This window comes from Acipenser ruthenus, chromosome 17, assembly GCF_902713425.1.
Source record: "Acipenser ruthenus chromosome 17, fAciRut3.2 maternal haplotype, whole genome shotgun sequence".
NCBI lineage: Eukaryota > Metazoa > Chordata > Actinopteri > Acipenseriformes > Acipenseridae > Acipenser > Acipenser ruthenus.
Genome location: NC_081205.1, coordinates 28,797,231 through 28,814,430, shown reverse-complemented (window position 1 = coordinate 28,814,430; position 17,200 = coordinate 28,797,231). Strand labels below are relative to the sequence as shown.

General features: G+C 35.8%; 1 protein-coding gene and 1 pseudogene across 2 annotated transcripts; both read left to right on the top strand.

Moving 5' to 3' along the window:
* The first annotated feature begins 1,684 nt into the window (after positions 1-1,684).
* slc33a1 (solute carrier family 33 member 1) lies at positions 1,685-9,413 on the top strand. Of its 2 annotated transcripts, none has more exons than XM_034039264.3 (7): positions 1,685-1,828; positions 2,874-3,669; positions 4,053-4,243; positions 4,552-4,736; positions 6,024-6,141; positions 6,496-6,711; positions 6,913-9,413. In XM_034039264.3, exons 2-7 carry the CDS (start codon positions 2,916-2,918, stop codon positions 7,078-7,080), a joined length of 1,632 nt encoding a protein of 543 aa, XP_033895155.3. In that variant the 5' UTR covers positions 1,685-1,828; positions 2,874-2,915; the 3' UTR covers positions 7,081-9,413. The 2 variants fall into 2 exon arrangements, with proteins under 2 accessions (XP_033895155.3, XP_033895154.3); XM_034039263.3 differs by lacking the exon at positions 1,685-1,828 and adding an exon at positions 1,835-2,024.
* Positions 9,414-11,047: 1,634 nt separating this feature from the next.
* Positions 11,048-14,510, top strand: LOC117423597 (protein C3orf33-like; annotated as a pseudogene).
* The last annotated feature ends 2,690 nt before the right edge of the window (positions 14,511-17,200 follow it).

The window sequence follows — 17,200 nt, the reverse complement described above, 5'->3', positions numbered from 1 at the left end:
AGAAAGAGGCACACTGCAAAAACAAAATTCCTCAGCAGGTGGTGTTTTTTTTATTTATATATACGTGATGTAGTACCAGAACACATATCCTGTTTATCTTACATCACTACACCATTCGTCCTGAAGGGGGGGGGGGGGGGGGGGGGCGGGGAGTACAGTATGTTCTAAATACAGCTGTCCATCGAAACTCAGGACTTATTCATAGCACCAAACCAAATCACATGAATACATGTTTATCATTGGAAATGTAAAGGCCTAAACAATTCCCAAAAGCGCTGGGGCTTAAATAGGTCTTCCTACAGAGAATATCACAGAAGTTTAAGACACATACCACACTTTCCTACAGTATGTAGGGGGGTCCCCATCAATATTATTTGTTTTCACGGTTAATTTCATATTAAAACTTCAATTTATTCTACCTCATTATTACATAGCATTTTTGTAATTGCACTGCGACCCTTAGAAAATTTCAGTGCAGGGATGACTGTGCGTTTTTTGCTGCTGTTTAATTGTTGACCACACGGGGGCGCGGAACTCTCAGTGGAAACAGCTCAACCTTAGAGCAGCCCTGGGCCTCGATTTAAAACACCACAGATCAAAATAGTAGTCAGATTATACATTTCTATAAACTGATAAAATAATTGTGTAAGTTATAGTTTCATGATTAAAGCGTAATATTCTCAGTGCATTAGCATGATAGACGTTTTGTTTTTCTCACACAGAAACAAGGCTGTTTCTACAGGTGATTGCTGATACCATGCAGTTTTAATGGGCAGCATAATTAAAATATGTCTGATGTTGTTTTAAGAATATGGCGAAATAACGGCTCCCGAAATATATCGTTACTTTGTGCTGCCCTAATACTTTGTAGTGAGGGTAAAGTGGCCAGGAATAAGCCAGTGGGCCGAAGCCAACTTTACCTTGCGATGAAACAGCTTTTTTTTTGTTGTTTCCAGTCATGTTTTGTCACCCATCACTACTCAAACGCTACATTAAATTGAACAATACCTTTAGAGTTAACTTTTCTAGATTGTTTTGTTTGTTTGTTTTAAATTTGGATAATCTGTGTATTATGTGAATGTGGTGTACTTGCTGGTGAAAGATCTGTCCCCAGTGACCCCGAAAGCATCTCATGGGCGATGCCAGAGAAAGGTGGTTAATACATTCCTAATATTGGTAATTCAAAATCAACATATATAGACTTTTTATGTCTGGTTTTATGCAGTAAAAAAGAACGTGACTGATTTTGTTGTCTTAATACGTCTTACAAGAACTGGATATACCTACCGAAGCTTTAGCATCACCGAGTAAACTCAACAATGTGTATGGATGTTTCGTCTTTTGCTTATCTCAGGAGATATACCTGCGTTATAGTACTCTGTTCCAGGACCCTGGTGATTAACTATGTGGAATTACAGCATTATATTGTTTCAAAATGATAAATGTATTCATTAATATACTTGAAGTTTAGCAGACATGATGTCACACGATTCGGTTATTTGTGCACAACCCAGTTCCTTAAAATTGGTACAACGATGTACTACTAATCAGTTGTTGAATATTTAATACTTAATTTCTTAAATCTAAATATCTCTCATTTTAAAGGTCATGTGTCTTTATCGCTGTTCTATGCAGATTATTGCGAGTTAATGCACACAGAACCCAGCTGTGCTGCATGCCTACTGTGATGAAACTTCAACGAATAAGCCTCTGTGCTTCAGACACGTCAGCTGAAGCCGACGGACCCTATTTAGTGTTACACACAACTGCTACTTGGAGCTGTTCTGTAACCACACGGAGCAGTTGCCGGTATATCGTAACAGGAGAGGTAGAGTTTACAGTTTTGGTATTTATTTAATCAGGGTTTATTTACTATTTACAGTTTCAGCGATATGCTGGTTGTAGAATAAACAAACAAGCAAAGTTTACATATTTTATAATTTTTTGAACTGTAATTCACCAACAATCATGAGTAATAATAATTGAACTGTCATCATGTCATGTGGCTTATCTTAATGAAGCAGGTATCTTTTTTTTTGTTTGTTTTACTTCCCGGTATGTTTCTCGCTGTTGATACTCTGAGATGTAAGATGAATGTAGTTCTTTCACATAATAATGATGTCCATGTTAAGAGAATAGCTGGTGTTTTCTGTAAAATTCCATTATATATATATATATATATATATATATATATATATATATATATATATATATATATATATATATATATATATAACGTAACCCGTTATAGGTATGAGGACCATTTGTAAAGGCAAGAAGCTAAACAAATCTGGATATTTTTCCTACGTGTGCTGTATCGTGGACATGTAATGTATCGTTCTATTTTGCCAGCAACAAGCTTTACATTTGAGAGCGCAGGGAGCCTTTTCTTGAACAATTTGACCTTCATAGTTTATTTTGTATATTTTTTTAAACGTAGCAGTTTTTTTTAATAACGTTTTTGAAGCCTGTTTCTATGTTGCTATATTCACTGGTTTTAATACAATGACTGATCATTTACATGTTATTCATTTAAACTGTATTTGTTTATGAATGGGGACAGTATTGCGGATATCACCATTGTTTTATCTGGTATATAACCCAAAACATTGAAATTCCTGTTCCAAAAACAACCCTTCATATTTTGTTCTATGATGTTGTCCCAAGGCTGTGGTTCAAAACATGTTTGATCTATCCCTACCATCTTTGCTGCACTAACCACAGATGTTACTCTGCAAACTGCCCACAGTCTTACTCCATGCAACACAAAAAATGATTATTTTTTTCAATAAATTTGTTCCCAATACTTTAATCTGTTACATAAAAACCAATGTATTTTTTAATTTTATTTTTTTTATTTTTCAATTTTTTAGAAATCCTGAAAGCGTTATTGGATTGAAGTTTAAGGAATCGCTATGGAAATGTCTGAATCGACGACGGAGAAGAACGGGAGGCAGCGCAAGCATCATACTTCTTGGAAGATGAAAATGAACGAACGCAAGCAGGCAACAGATTTGGAAATTGAAGAGAGTGAAACACTGCTACAGGGCTCAGATAATGAAGTTGGACATTCTGCTCCCAAAGTGTGCTATGGACTTAAAGATGAACTGGGAAATGTCTGTTTGCTGCTCTTCCTTTATGTCCTTCAAGGGATTCCATTAGGTTTGGCTGGGAGTATCCCTCTCATACTCCAGAGCAAGAGCGTCAGCTACACGGACCAAGCTTTCTTCAGCTTTGTGTTTTGGCCTTTCAGTCTCAAGCTGCTCTGGGCACCTTTGGTGGATTCTATATATTTTCAACGGTTTGGACGAAGGAAATCCTGGCTAGTGCCAACCCAGTATCTCTTGGGACTATTCATGTTGTATTTATCATATACAGTAGACTCCTTACTGGAGAACGATGGGCAAAAAGGCCCAGATATTGTGACTCTCACTGCTGTGTTTTTCTTGTTCGAATTCTTAGCTGCCACACAAGATATAGCAGTGGATGGATGGGCATTGACTATGTTGTCTAGGGAAAATGTAGGTTACGCCTCAACCTGCAACTCAGTCGGTCAGACTGCAGGATACTTTCTAGGCAATGTACTCTTCTTGGCATTGGAGTCACCTAATTTCTGTAACAAATACCTGCGTTTTGAACCACAGGCCAAAGGGATTGTCACTCTTTCAGGTACAGAGGTTCACGATCTTGAAATATGAAAAAAGACCTGTCACCCCAAGTACCACTGATGCAATAGTGGTATCATGAAGGACAGATATATCCTATTTCATCATGTGCTAGATCTATAGAGGCATCAGACTTCACACAACTCTCCTTTTGTTTTACCTTGTTTCTCAAGCACCGAATAATCTACAGAATATTCTAAAAGTTCAGATGCTGGTATAAAAAGTATATAAACACAAATTCACAACTAAACATTAGAATCAATGTATAAATTATACAGGATTATATATTGATTCTAAATATTCACACTACAGTCAGTATTTTGTTGGCTTTGCAATATTTCTCATTGAAATTTATAACCTCTGTTGCTTTTTGTTTTCTTGTCTTAGATTTCTTGTTTTTCTGGGGTATTGTTTTCTTGGTGACTACGACATTAGTTGCAATAGTGAAAAAGGAGAACTGTAAAAAATCCAAACCCAAAGAAGAAACCCAAGGAGTTATGGAAACATATAAACTGCTCTTTTCAATTATCAAGTTGCCAACCGTTTGGACGTTTTGTATTCTGCTACTCACTGCTAAAGTAAGTCATTTATGTATTTCAGTACCAATAAAGACACAAATATATATATAGGGATTGTCTGTGGCTTCACAATACAGAGGATACATAGTTTTGTTTTTCTGTTAATATTCCATTCACTTTCTGGAGAGACTTTGAACGTTATTTATTTATGTATACTGTTACAGCTTTGAAAGCTCAAACCCTGTTTGGGCTCTACCTACTAACCACAGACATTTAGGAAACTGCAAAATGTCTGCAGTCCACCCTTGTAACACAAAATGTTTATTTTTCTGTTATCATTCATTTTTAATTCATACTATTTTTTTCAGATGGGATTTTCTGCAGCAGATGCTGTAACTGGACTCAAATTAGTTGAAGAAGGGGTTCCTAAAGAGCAACTGGCTCTGCTGGCCGTGCCTATGGTACCTTTGCAGATCTTATTGCCTCTGATTATCAGCAAGTATACTGCTGGCCCTCGACCACTAGATATCTTTTACAAAGCCTTCCCGTTCAGGTAAAACTATTATTATTATTATTATTATTATTATTATTATTATTATTATTATTATTATTATGAATGTATTTATTCATTTATTTATTTATTTGGCAGATTCCTTTATCCAATGCGCCTTACAGGTGTTACAGGGCAGTAAAGGGTTACAATGTAAGATTCGTATTTGAATACAGTATGTTTTACAATAAGTGCAGTAATACTACTAGACTACAATATGAACTAGGATGCAACAAGTTAGACAACATTTATATTTATATTTACAAAGACATTGTAGTGCAATAGTGCATTAGCTGAGTATCTGAAGTATTATTTACTGAAAACTGTAAAGTTTTATATAATTAGCTCATTAAAATGTGTTGCCAAACATCACATTTTGAGTCGGTGAGTTAACCAAGGGGGCCTTCAGTGTAAGAAATAACCGTCAACGAACCCCATTGCTCAGAAAAAGGCATCGACATGCAAAGAATATGTTGCTTGCAAGCAGCCTGTTATATATAGTAGATGCTCTTGCATGCTGCAGTTGCTTGAGTCCCAAACAGTTTTTTGGTGCCATTGTTTGTTTAGAATCCTACATTGATGTGTTGCAGATCAAAATCCCAGGGCAGCAGTGTGGAGTAGTGGTTAGGGCTCTGGACTCTTGACCGGAGGGTTGTGGGTTCAATCCCCAGTGGGGGACACTGCTGTTGTACCCTTGAGCAAGGTACTTTACCTAGATTGCTCCAGTAAAAACCCAACTGTATAAATGGGTAATTGTATGTAAAAATAATGTGATATCTGTATAATGTGAAATAATGTATAATGTGATATGTTGTAACAATTGTAAGTCGCCCTGGATAAGGGCGTCTGCTAAGAAATAAATAATAATAATAATAATAATAAAATCCCAGGTAATTTTCAGGGCTACAGCTGTCGGACAAAATCAGTATTCGATAGGCTTGACAATTCCTGGTCAGTATTGTCTCTGTCAGGACCTGTCCTGTATACCTGTGTGATTGCATGCACACCATCCTCTGTGTGCCCCTTGACTGTGTGATGGGCACCATTTTATAGTGGGCAAGAGATCTTTTTTTTTTTTTTTTTAAATATATAGACCCCTCCCTTCTCCGCTCCTATAACCTTTGCTATGTTCTCTTAAAATACCTTTGGCCTGTTGTCACATGATCATACCTCTGTCTCGCCACATAGTTTCACTAGGGTTTTCATTCAGTTCACTGGGATACATGTGACCTTATTAAATACATAAATGACAGTAATAAGTAATACGTTGCTTCGATACTTGTATTTCAGACTGCTGATAGGGTTGGAGTTTGCATTTCTGGTTTGGTGGACTCCTAGTGTAAAACAAGATGGAGGATTTCCTGTATATTACTATATAGTCGTGCTGCTAAGTTATGCTGTTCACCAGGTGAGAGTTTGTTTTGTTTTATTCTGTATATATTAAATTAAGCTTTGGTTCTCAGGAGGGGGCTCATCAGTTATTCAGACATCCACGTTCATGGAATAACTACACTATAAAGGTTCATGGAGTATCATCTAATAATGCTCCAGATCTTTCAAATATAAATGTCAAAATGTTTCTTGTTTTATTTCAAATAATAAGTACAAAGTACTAGTGGCGCACAGATGGTAACAAGTTTGTTAAAAGCTGATTTTTCAGTAACACTTTCAATACCAACATACTACCAGTAGTATTTGTTCACTTTATTTATTCATTTATTTATTACATATGGTGTGTTTTTAAATGTATTTTCTTTAACAGGTTTCCTTGTATAGCATGTATGTAGCTGTCATGGCTTTTCATGCTAAAGTAAGTGATCCACTTATTGGAGGAACATACATGACTCTCTTAAATACTGTAACCAATCTCGGAGGTAACTGGCCTTCCACGTTGGCTCTGTGGCTGGTGGATCCACTCACCTCGAAGGAGTGTAAAGGAGCTGAGGGGCAAACCTGTGGGTCTGCAGAAGAAGTTGGAGTAAGTATTTTTTATTAAATCACATTGTCAAGCAGCTATCTGCATTTAGTGAACCTGAATTGAACTTAGTCATCATACCTCTACCACGGTTTTCGTACTTTAACCTCTGTTTTTACACCACAAAGTTGTTTTTTTAAAGCTATACGTTTTCACTAGTCCTGTATTTTTGTTTCCTGCATTTTCATATTTTCTTTCTTACAGTTATGCACAAAACTCGGAGGCGCCTGTGTGACAACATTCGATGGCTATTACGTGGAGTCTGTAGTCTGTATTGTTATCGGTTTCGGCTGGTGGTTCTGGCTTGGAAAGAAGATGCGGAAGCTGCAGGAGGAAAAACCATCTGCATGGCAATGCAGGAGAACCAAATAAAAGCCATAAATAGACACCAGATCAATGATTTCTTCCAAGCTTTAATCTGGTGGTGCTAATTGGATACAATGGAGCATTACTATTCTTGGTTTAAATGGTACTGACTCTGAGATCTGTGGAACTTGGTATTCCTTTGCCACAAAAACATTATTCGCATAGTTTTGGGATGACACACAAAGATGTAAATCTACAAATATAATTTCATTTTTATTATTCGATATATGTAGATTTTGTTTTAAATGTATTTAAGTCACATCTACTTCAGACAGCTTTGCAAAGGGACCAACTAAATGTGGTTTGCTTTGAACAGTTGAATTGTATATAAGGCAATTTAACATTGGGAAATTTACTCAAGGATTAATCAGAGTGGTCAGTATAGACTGGTCGTCTTTTAAGATATGATTGACTGGGCAAAGGGACCAACTAAATGTGGTTGCTTTGAACAGCTGAATTCTTTTTTTTTTTTTTTAATTTTTTTTAAATAGTATACTATGATGCCCTCTGGGTATGTCAGGAACATACCTCCTAGGATTTATATAGCACATTATAAGTGTCGTTCTCTTGACATAGCTGGTCCCTGTGACCGACTTTCCCAGCTTGTAAAATAGCATCTCCTTACTCAAGACTAGTTCCACACAAACCCTTTAGTACTTCAGCCAATCAGGTGTCGGATAATTCAGTCACTGTGACAGTCATACAGAGTATGCTGGATACCTTCTTGTATCCAATGTCAATGCAAAGTTTGATCAGGCAGTTTTAGTAGGTCACCACAACCTAGCTCCCGATACCCACCAGAACCCATGCTCTGCCTAATTTGCATCACCTTGTGATGAGTGGTTCTGAAGAAATTGCTGTAGAAGTATGTAGTGTACAGACAATCTCCTCCTGTCACAGGTGATGATCACTGTGCTGGTGTGCAGTACCATCGCTTATCAAACCCCAAATTGTAAGAAATTTAGTCCAGTCTATTTGTGCATTATTACCGGTGCCTTTTAACCTTTTGAATGGCCTACTTTAAATAAATAAAGATCAAATAAACTATATAAATACATAAGAGCCAGACTGCATGAACGTTTGAACTGATTTTTTGGAATTCTCTTTTTAAATGTATATTGTCATCTTAAATATACCAAGAGATTTCTTCTAGTTTGACTTTCTCGGTGAATAGCACAATACACTGTAGATTTTTTAATGCTCTTTATTTAAAGAATTTAGCGCTGCTTTAAAATGTCAGTCAGAGTCCAAATATTACACTTTTATTTGGTTTAAGTTTATTTTTAATCTTGTGAATGTAAGATTATAATGTGTAAGAAAGATGCAACTTTTTACCTCCTGAAAAAACCTGGTTGGCTATAGACTTGTTACAGACTGCATGTTTTGCATTTCTTTGTTTTTGTTTAGTATAAATGTGTAAACTCCCTTTTTATTTGTGAGCTATTAACTTCAGCAAATTTTGCGATGTACTTTTAACTGATAATGTAATTATCTGCTAATTAAGTACCATAAACCACGCAAAACAATACATTTTGTTTTTCCCCTATACATTGCTAAAATGTATTTATTGACACACGTAATGGATAAAAAAGGGGGTTGCAGTATTTTGCTTGTTGTTTTTGTCACATGCTTTTTGTTTTGTTTCGTTTTTTCAAACTGGATCTTGGCATTCATGAAACTGGTTGTAACTACATTTTCATATTTAAAAAAAAAAAAAGGTATTACACATTTTATGTAATTGTTGTAATAATCTGGATACAATTACCTTTAAATGCCTTCTGTTTTTGTGTGTCAAAGTAAACATTATGTGCTACATGTAAAACATAATTATATACCGACAGTGATGGATTTTCTGCAGTATATGTATGTTTAAACAATGTATTCATGTCTGTACAAAACACAATTTAATGAACACAATTCCATAATCTGCACCAATAAGAATTTACATTCCTCTTTCTTTTTTCACTGTTACAGTTTCTCTTGAGCTTGGAAAAAAAAATCTGCTTTGTAAAATGTTCAGTGATTTATGGATTTAATGAAAGAGGGAATTTTAATTCCATTTAATCTCTGATTCATTGAAATTGTTCAAAACAATCTGGCTTTGTTAGCAGGACACTCTTTTATGCAATTTGTGACCTTGTACAAATGTGTATTTTGAGTACAGTGTTTATTTGGTTCAGCAATATATGCCACCCATTAATTGTATAAAAGTATAAAATGTGTATATAAGCCATGCTGTAAACAGTTCTAAATAACTTTTCTACCAACATTCCTGAAATGTAAGATTACAAAGAATGAATACATATCCAATATGTAATAAAATATATAGAACATGTTTATTTTTCAGTATTCCAGTTTTAATTATTATTTTTTTTAAATTATTATTTATTTATAATCCAAAATCCTTCTGTGTGTATCTATACAGACATGCCATGTAAATATTGACATTAGTAACATTTCTGCTGTTTGTTTTATTTTAATACCTTTCCATGATTCTATAATTTAGAAAAATAAACCAGTTAGTCAATCCCATCATAATTTCAGCAAGTCATACAGTACTGTGGTTATGACTTGATTAAAATTGGTCGAAACAGAATTGGGATTAGATTTTTAATGATCCATAACAAGTCATTATTGAAGTCATGGTATGAATGTGGTGAAAACAAAATATATTATCCGATTTGAGATAGAAAAATCTTCTGTGTTAATGCTGTAAAATCAAATATAGTAATATAGAGTTAAACCAATATAGTACACAGTAAGAATCTGCACTTATAGTGATTAAATGGTACACACAAGCTGTTAGCATTGTTATGCATCTTTGTGATAATGTCCTTTTTTCTACGTGACTAACCAAGCTCTTAGGACAACAGCATTTCCATAAATTTGAATACATTACCAATTAAATCGTTAAGAAAACTGGCTAACCTAAACGGCTGCACTACAGGCTGAAGAGGCAAGTTTTCTTTCCACACAGCCGTCCAGCTATGGCTGCATAAATTCGCTAGGTGGCAGTAATGAGAAGATAGGTTTACATTAAGGCTTTTGAACCTTGTTGGATACTGTAGCTGCGTTCGTGATACTTTTTCACCCGGCTAGATTGTATCCACAGTCTGCGGCTGACGTCACGGATTTTGCAGACCGAGCGTGAACGGCTTTGGAACGTCGACTACCGAGCAAACATGGAGGCTCAACTGAGATCCATTATTTAATTTATCACAATGTATCACACGTGGGCATTGCATTCATTTGCAGTCCATTATAACTTCATTGTAGTTTTTAAACGTCATTTAGTTAGTTTCTGGATTATCAGACTATAACGTTACAGAGTCATTTTGGTGTAGCTGTTGAACATTAACATCAGGGATTAGTACATTATGTTTAATTTACTATTAATTACTATTTTATATTGAATAATTCATTCATTTATGTGAGTAACACTTTTAAATGTGTCTGTAATTCATGATGAATTACGTATGAACTAATTTATCAGCATGATAAAATAGGAATTCATGTTGAATGCACGTCTAATTCTAATAATTGAATTCCGTGTCTGCAATTCATCATGAATTACATATGAACAGACACTTATTTTAAAGGGTTACCATTTATTTACTATCGCGTTGACAAGTCTGTTCACCCTTCTTTGTATAAAGATAACATGTCGTTTCCCTCCACTAACAAGGGGGGCAGCGGTAGTTTTAGTAGCTATGTGAATTACGATTGGCAGGTCACTCGTGATCTCTGCATCGTCTCTCTTTGGTTCACATCCGCAGCCAGCCTGCCGCAGCTACTTTTGAAAGCTGCGCTGGGTTGTGATGCATCTGCACAGATTTTTGAGGGTGGAGCTTCGTGACGTCACGCAGCATCCCTCGCAGAACGGGATTCTGTGCAGAACTGTGCAGATCTGTGCAGAACTGCGGAAATCTGTGCTACTAGAACGCACCCAAAGTGTGTATGCGCGGGGTGGGGCATGTTTGCAAACAACATGCTGCAGTCACCGACTGCTGCAGAAGACCTGCAAGAGCAAGAGCAAGAGGAGACACAAGCATCGTCCAACATTCTCGCCAAAATATCACAGATCGCAGATAACCATTTAACTATTATCAGGGTATGAGAACATAATTAAACGTTCACTATGATTAAGTAGCCATACTTGTTGCAGCACTGTTTTGAACAGAAAGTGCAATTCAACATTTTACGGTACCGTTGTATTTGTTTATGTATCTGCTATTTTAAAATCGTATCTGGATAGTAGGCCTTTACATGGCACAATGTTGTCGTTTTATTTTGTAATTGTAGCCAGATTTCTAACATATGTAGTACAGTAGTGGCGTAAAAACGTTGTTACACAAATAAATGCAGTTAAAAAGTGAATTACAACCTCCAAGTTGTCTAGTAAGTAGTCCCATTTTATGGCAATGCTGCAACAATTTGCTGTGGGAATGTCTCCCTCTAGTGGTGCAGCTATGAAGTACTTACATGCTTGCATCTACACACAAACATACAGCCTCACATACGGTACTTTACACATATACACGCCCACATACACGCTCCGTGTTGACCGTGATTTGCGTCTGAGCCTTTTTGACTGACAGAATTACCTAGTGGAGTACCAGGTATAGTTTTCACTACAGTACCCTGTACTGCACACTACCGTATTACAATCAAAACAAAGGAGTAACAAACCATAATTCCTTCTGTGCTATTGCTCAACACAGTTCAATCGCCAAAACCTACAAGTCCTTTTCTAACAAAAACAGGTAGACCAGCGTTTCTGCTAATGCCTTATTCAGCTTATTTATGGAATGTGTAGTCACCCGTCAACTCACACACTAGCCCATGTTCTGAGAATGCCAGTCACACTTTCTTTTCTTTTATCCAGGAGTGGTCAGTGTGGGCTGGACAGAAGCACCATTTATTATTGTTTTTAAACACAGTGGGGGCTATTCAATTGGTCTAAATATCGCAACTATTTAAATATTAAATTGGACCAAACCTGGCATTTTAATTATTTTTTAAATACAAGAATCATCTAGACACTCACACATACTGTTATAGATGGTGGTATTTACCAAGTCTTTTAATGAGTTAAAGGCCTTTGTTATTTGCACAACAGTTTAAATAAATCTAATAGATATGATATAAATTATATTATTGTCTGTAAAATCATGTTACATGGAAATAATGCCATTAGCAATTCATTTAGAATTGATAAGTGTACCAAAACTTATACTCGTGGGCATTCACGTTACACATTATTTGAGGTTCAAGGCTAATTTAACTAGTTATTTCTAACAGCTTTATGGTTCATTATTTATAAGCAAATGCATTTGTTTGGGTAATACCTACCTCATTTTCAATTGATTAGAAACAATACTTTGCAGACACCTCCTGAAAGTCTCTCGCCACTGCTAGGTGTTTCTTTTTGTCTGTTCGCAGACTTCTAAATTTGGTTCTGCTTTAGAGATTCCTGCAGAATTCATAGAAAAGAATGTGAGACTTCGGGGAAGAGTCCACCGTCTAACAGAGAAAGCACTGGAAGTGGAGCATGTTCCAATCAGTGTTCCTGTGATTTCATCACTGCTAAGACAAAGTATGTAAGGACAATAAAAGTGGGGGTTCAAACTGGAGTTTTAAGGTCCTGGTTTGCAGCAGTGGGCTGGAGTAAGAGCAACCATGCCTATCTTATCAGTAGCCTTGCAGTACTTAGATTGCATTGCTTGTTCTTCAGGAAATAAGCTTTGGTACTAGTCACAGCTAGTGGTGAAGCCATCAATAAAAAAGGTGAAAGGCTAATAGAAGTCCACTGAACCATCCAGGCAGCCTGCTAATTTACACCAAATGTAATGGACCTCCTGCTAAAACTGTGGCTATTTTTGCTTTTTCCCCAAGATGCAATTACTCCTTTCAAATTCAAAGCAGCCTTAATATTTGTAGTGAAGTAAAGGACGCTGAATGTAAAGCACGGGAATGCTTTCTGTTCTGCAGGGCGATTGGACGCACTTCTGTTGGTCAGATTGGCTGGAGTTGAGGTCACAGAAGATGGAAGGGCCTGATTAAAACAACAGATAAAGCCGACACAGATTGTGTGGTTTAAACTTCTAAGCAGAGAAGAATCTTCACTTGACTGTCTCGTTATGGCAGATATGGTAAAAAATAAATAAAAAAACCGCATGTGAAGTTAAAAAAAAACAATTTATTTGTAAGATAATCCGTGTTATAACGTTCAAAAGCTATCTTGAGTGAATTACTCCTGTTATGAAGCAAGGCCAGTTTTGACATGTAATGTAAAAGGGATTTACTGATTACAGTGAATGTACGATTGTTTTTTTTCCCTTTGCATGTTACATTTGGAATCCTAAAACTGTTTTTTTTTTTTTTTTTTTTTTAATATGACTTGATTAACTAGTATTTTTTTTTTTGGACTAGCTTACAGCTTTAATAGAACAACTGGTTTTGACAATCCCATTGATCTTATGTATGAGATGGGAATGACGTCAGATTAAACATAGCTACACTGTTTATTTTTTCTTATTTTACTGTACATCAAAAAGTGTATAGCACAGAAAAATATAATAATATAATATTATTTTAATTATTTCTGAATTTTCCTAGGGTGGAGTATTCAGCACTTGCCTTAAGGAGGAGCTCTTAAGACAGGGCTTTGGAAAGACAGTTCCTGTGGATGGTCTCCATTATCAATCCAGACTCTACTGGAAGGTTCACAAGAGACTACTGAAAGCAGAACTGAAAGCTCAGAAGAAAAGTAAAGATCTGTGGAAAAGAAGGAGTATCTGGAAACAAATGATAGATAACATAAACTGTTACAGGATTGTAAAGCACTTAAAAAAGCTTTTTAAAAGGGTCTGATTTCACAGACGGTAAAACTATCCATCTCTGGTGTTGTGCAGACTTCAGGTCCTTTACAAAATAGACATCCCTTTGGTATCTTTTTTTCATTTGTCTGAAAGCTGACTAGATGTTAATGTTCGGGGGTGCCTGTAAATAGCCAAATACAGTAATAATACAGAATGATTGTCTGTCAGTACCTAAAATCCAGGCTTTTCTTTTTTCTTACTAAACTTATTTTGTTTCTTTAGTGTTTATCTAACTAGTAACACGTTCAACAGCCAAATCATTGGATCAGTTATTTAAAAGCACCTGGTGTCAATACTTATGAGTACCACTCTATGCATATTAGGCTCTCTTTAAACTTGTGAGTGCTTGTGAAGGGCAATCTGTTAACCAGATTTAAAGCAATATGTTATACTTACTTTGTAAATAATGTAAACAATGATCTAAACACAAGCAATGGGGAATGAGAAAAAAAATATGTAATAGACTATTAAACAGGTAATAAATATTGTGAAAATGTAAATGCTACAAAGCTTCCCTTTATATTGTTACAATATTATAAATACTGCAATAAAGGTTCAAGGTTCAAAATGGCTTGGATTATTTTTGGTGAAATGAATGTACTTTACATGCATTGTAAATTACTTGAAGGGGTTTCTTCGAAGATTTATGACTGTGGTGGGACAGTATTGTCAACCAGGTCCAACCTGTCAGTACATTTCAAACCCTGTGTCGTGCACCTCATTGCAAAAATAAGAAAGTCTGCATCATTTTTTTTTTGAGGGACACATATGTCCCGTGTACCTTAATGGGTTAAATGTTCTTATATGTTGATGGTTGCAAATCTTTACTGTCACAATGATTCGCTGAGAGGTTTTAATGGCCCCTGGTGTTTTCAGTGACAGGACCCTGTGGTTTCCATGGAAGCAATCCAAAAGCTGAAGCAGATCAAAAGGTGAAACCTGAGAAGACATAAAATCACAGAAAGAACAGGAAGTTTTAACTTCAGCTAAGAGTCCACAAAAAGATAGAACACGACAAATTGTATTATTCCAGATAAAACTGATGGAAAACAGCAAACCAAACAGCAAAAACAGAATTATTTTTTTGATATGTTACACACAACAAATAGCTCCTTATTCACTTGACCATTGTTCCCTTGCACATCCGTTCAAATTATAAAAGTTGAGAGACTTGTATTGTAAGACAAAGGTGAGCCATTTTGCTAATAATTAAAATCTTAAATGCATTACCGGAATTATATCCCTGTTTCCTAAGAAAAACACCACTCATCTAAGCACTTCAGTATTTCTATTTAATCTTAGGCTCAGTATCATATCACCCCCGTTCTCTTCATTTGAAAAATGTTAACCATCCCCTATCTGCACATTTAAAATAACCGTTTGTTGTTTTGCCTGTTTTCTTAACAGTTTGTCTACTGGTCTTACACAAGACAAACAACACAGATAAAGACCCTGTAACATGCATCTTTAAAAGAGATTTTGTGCCGCCCCCCACCCTCCCCCTATCCCCTATTGCAATCTTCATTTGCTATGAAACCCACAGAGCTGAAGCAGTGGTTAACCGGAGCAACCCCTGGAGCTGACATTGTATAGTGCTTTAAGTTGAATAGGGCAGTGTCTGTGCTCCTGGATTCCTGTGACGTGCTGGGAAGCAGAATACAAAAAAGCCAAAGGATGCCTTTGTTGTGCAAATTATGTGACCAAAGCTATGCTGGTTCCTTCCTATTGGAGGAAAATTTGAATTGATAGGTGAATTAAAAGCTGGGGCTAGCAGACTTTGAACTGGCAAACACAGAAGGCAGTTCGACTAAGGAACTGTTAGAAGGATGTTAGACAGGCTCTGTCAAACATTGCTGAATCGTTTGGATTTGAAGTTGACTGACCCATATTGTATGAAATGCATATTTAAAAGTGTTTATCCTTAACGTAGAATTGTGAACTTTGTTATAAAGTTTATAACTTTGTTATAAAGTAAAACATTACAATATATAAATGCTAAACACATGTAAACATTACACTTCTATAATTAACAACTCTTTGAACTAATTTTTGTGCCCATGGTTTTCTGTTACACTTTGATCAACCAGATATACAGTAACTTCTAACATCCATAATTATTAAACACTCAGTAGTGCTTAATTTAGAAATATTAAAATGAACTTAATAAGTTAAATGACAGACTTTTAGACGATTAGTCTTTTGCAATATATTGACATACAGTACTAATATTGCTAATGCATATAATAATACAAATATTGAACAATAATACATGGTGATATATGGATCCATTTATTACACTGTATTTATCAGTATTTTGCTATTTTCTTTTTATTTCCCTAGAGGGTCTATATTTAAATTGCTTTAGCACAATAGGGTTGGATTTTGGTTCAATGATGTAAAGGTAAGTTTAGAACTGCACGTTTTGACAATTTGAGTCGATTTAATACACAGAACACATAACGGCAGGTTCAGAAATACACGCAATTCATAGAAAGCAATTCAATATGTGGGATGTATCGATTCAATAAAGTAATCGTCGTAGATGTGGCAAGATCTGGAAAACAGTGTAGAAACATCCAAAGAACGAAGAAAAAACGTTATCCTGATTTCTTCCGTGACAGTATATAGATCAGGAAACTGAAATATTTATTGTCAGCTACAAGATAATAAACCAAAGTGAATCAATCAATACGTATCTGTTTTTAAGTTTATATTTGTTTTTACTGAATTGAGATGATTGCAGTTTAGATTATTGTGTGTGTGTTTGTTTTGAAGTTGGTAGTCATGCCATTCCATGGACTCCATTCCTTCTTTATAATCTGCCTCTCATTCACGGCGATTGTGTGTTTGAATGAGAGAAATCGTCTTGTGGCGGCAGATGACCGGGTGACCCCCAGTAGTCACAACTGCTTTTCTTAAACTGTTCGGGACAGGTTTTGCTTCCTTGGACACTTCTCGTCATAGAAACAAAAACAAAAACAAAAAAAAACAACCAACAAATAGGATAATGTTTTTGTATCACACGTAGAACTCTGTTTTAAAAGTGTACTACTTAACGCAACGATCCAATCAAAGAGGTAAGTGCGATTATCCTTGCCTTTGTTATTTTTTAGCAGGTGCGGTGCTCAGTTCAGAAGTTGGGTATAAAATGTTTATGTTTTGAATACATGCACTGAATGTTATTGGCAATGTAACTTGGTCTTGTATGTAAAGTTAAGAACTGCTATTGGTTTCATATATAAAAC

What these genes read in the sequence shown, in the direction of transcription:
- slc33a1 (XM_034039264.3), top strand. Translation starts at nt 2,916, where the DNA reads ATGGAAATGTCTGAATCGACGACGGAGAAGAACGGGAGGCAGCGCAAG. An exon ending in TACAAAGCCTTCCCGTTCAG is followed by an intron (nt 4,737 to 6,023) that starts GTAAAACTATTA and finishes CTTGTATTTCAG; the next exon opens with ACTGCTGATAGGGTTGGAGT. An exon ending in GGTCTGCAGAAGAAGTTGGA is followed by an intron (nt 6,712 to 6,912) that starts GTAAGTATTTTT and finishes TCTTTCTTACAG; the next exon opens with TTATGCACAAAACTCGGAGG.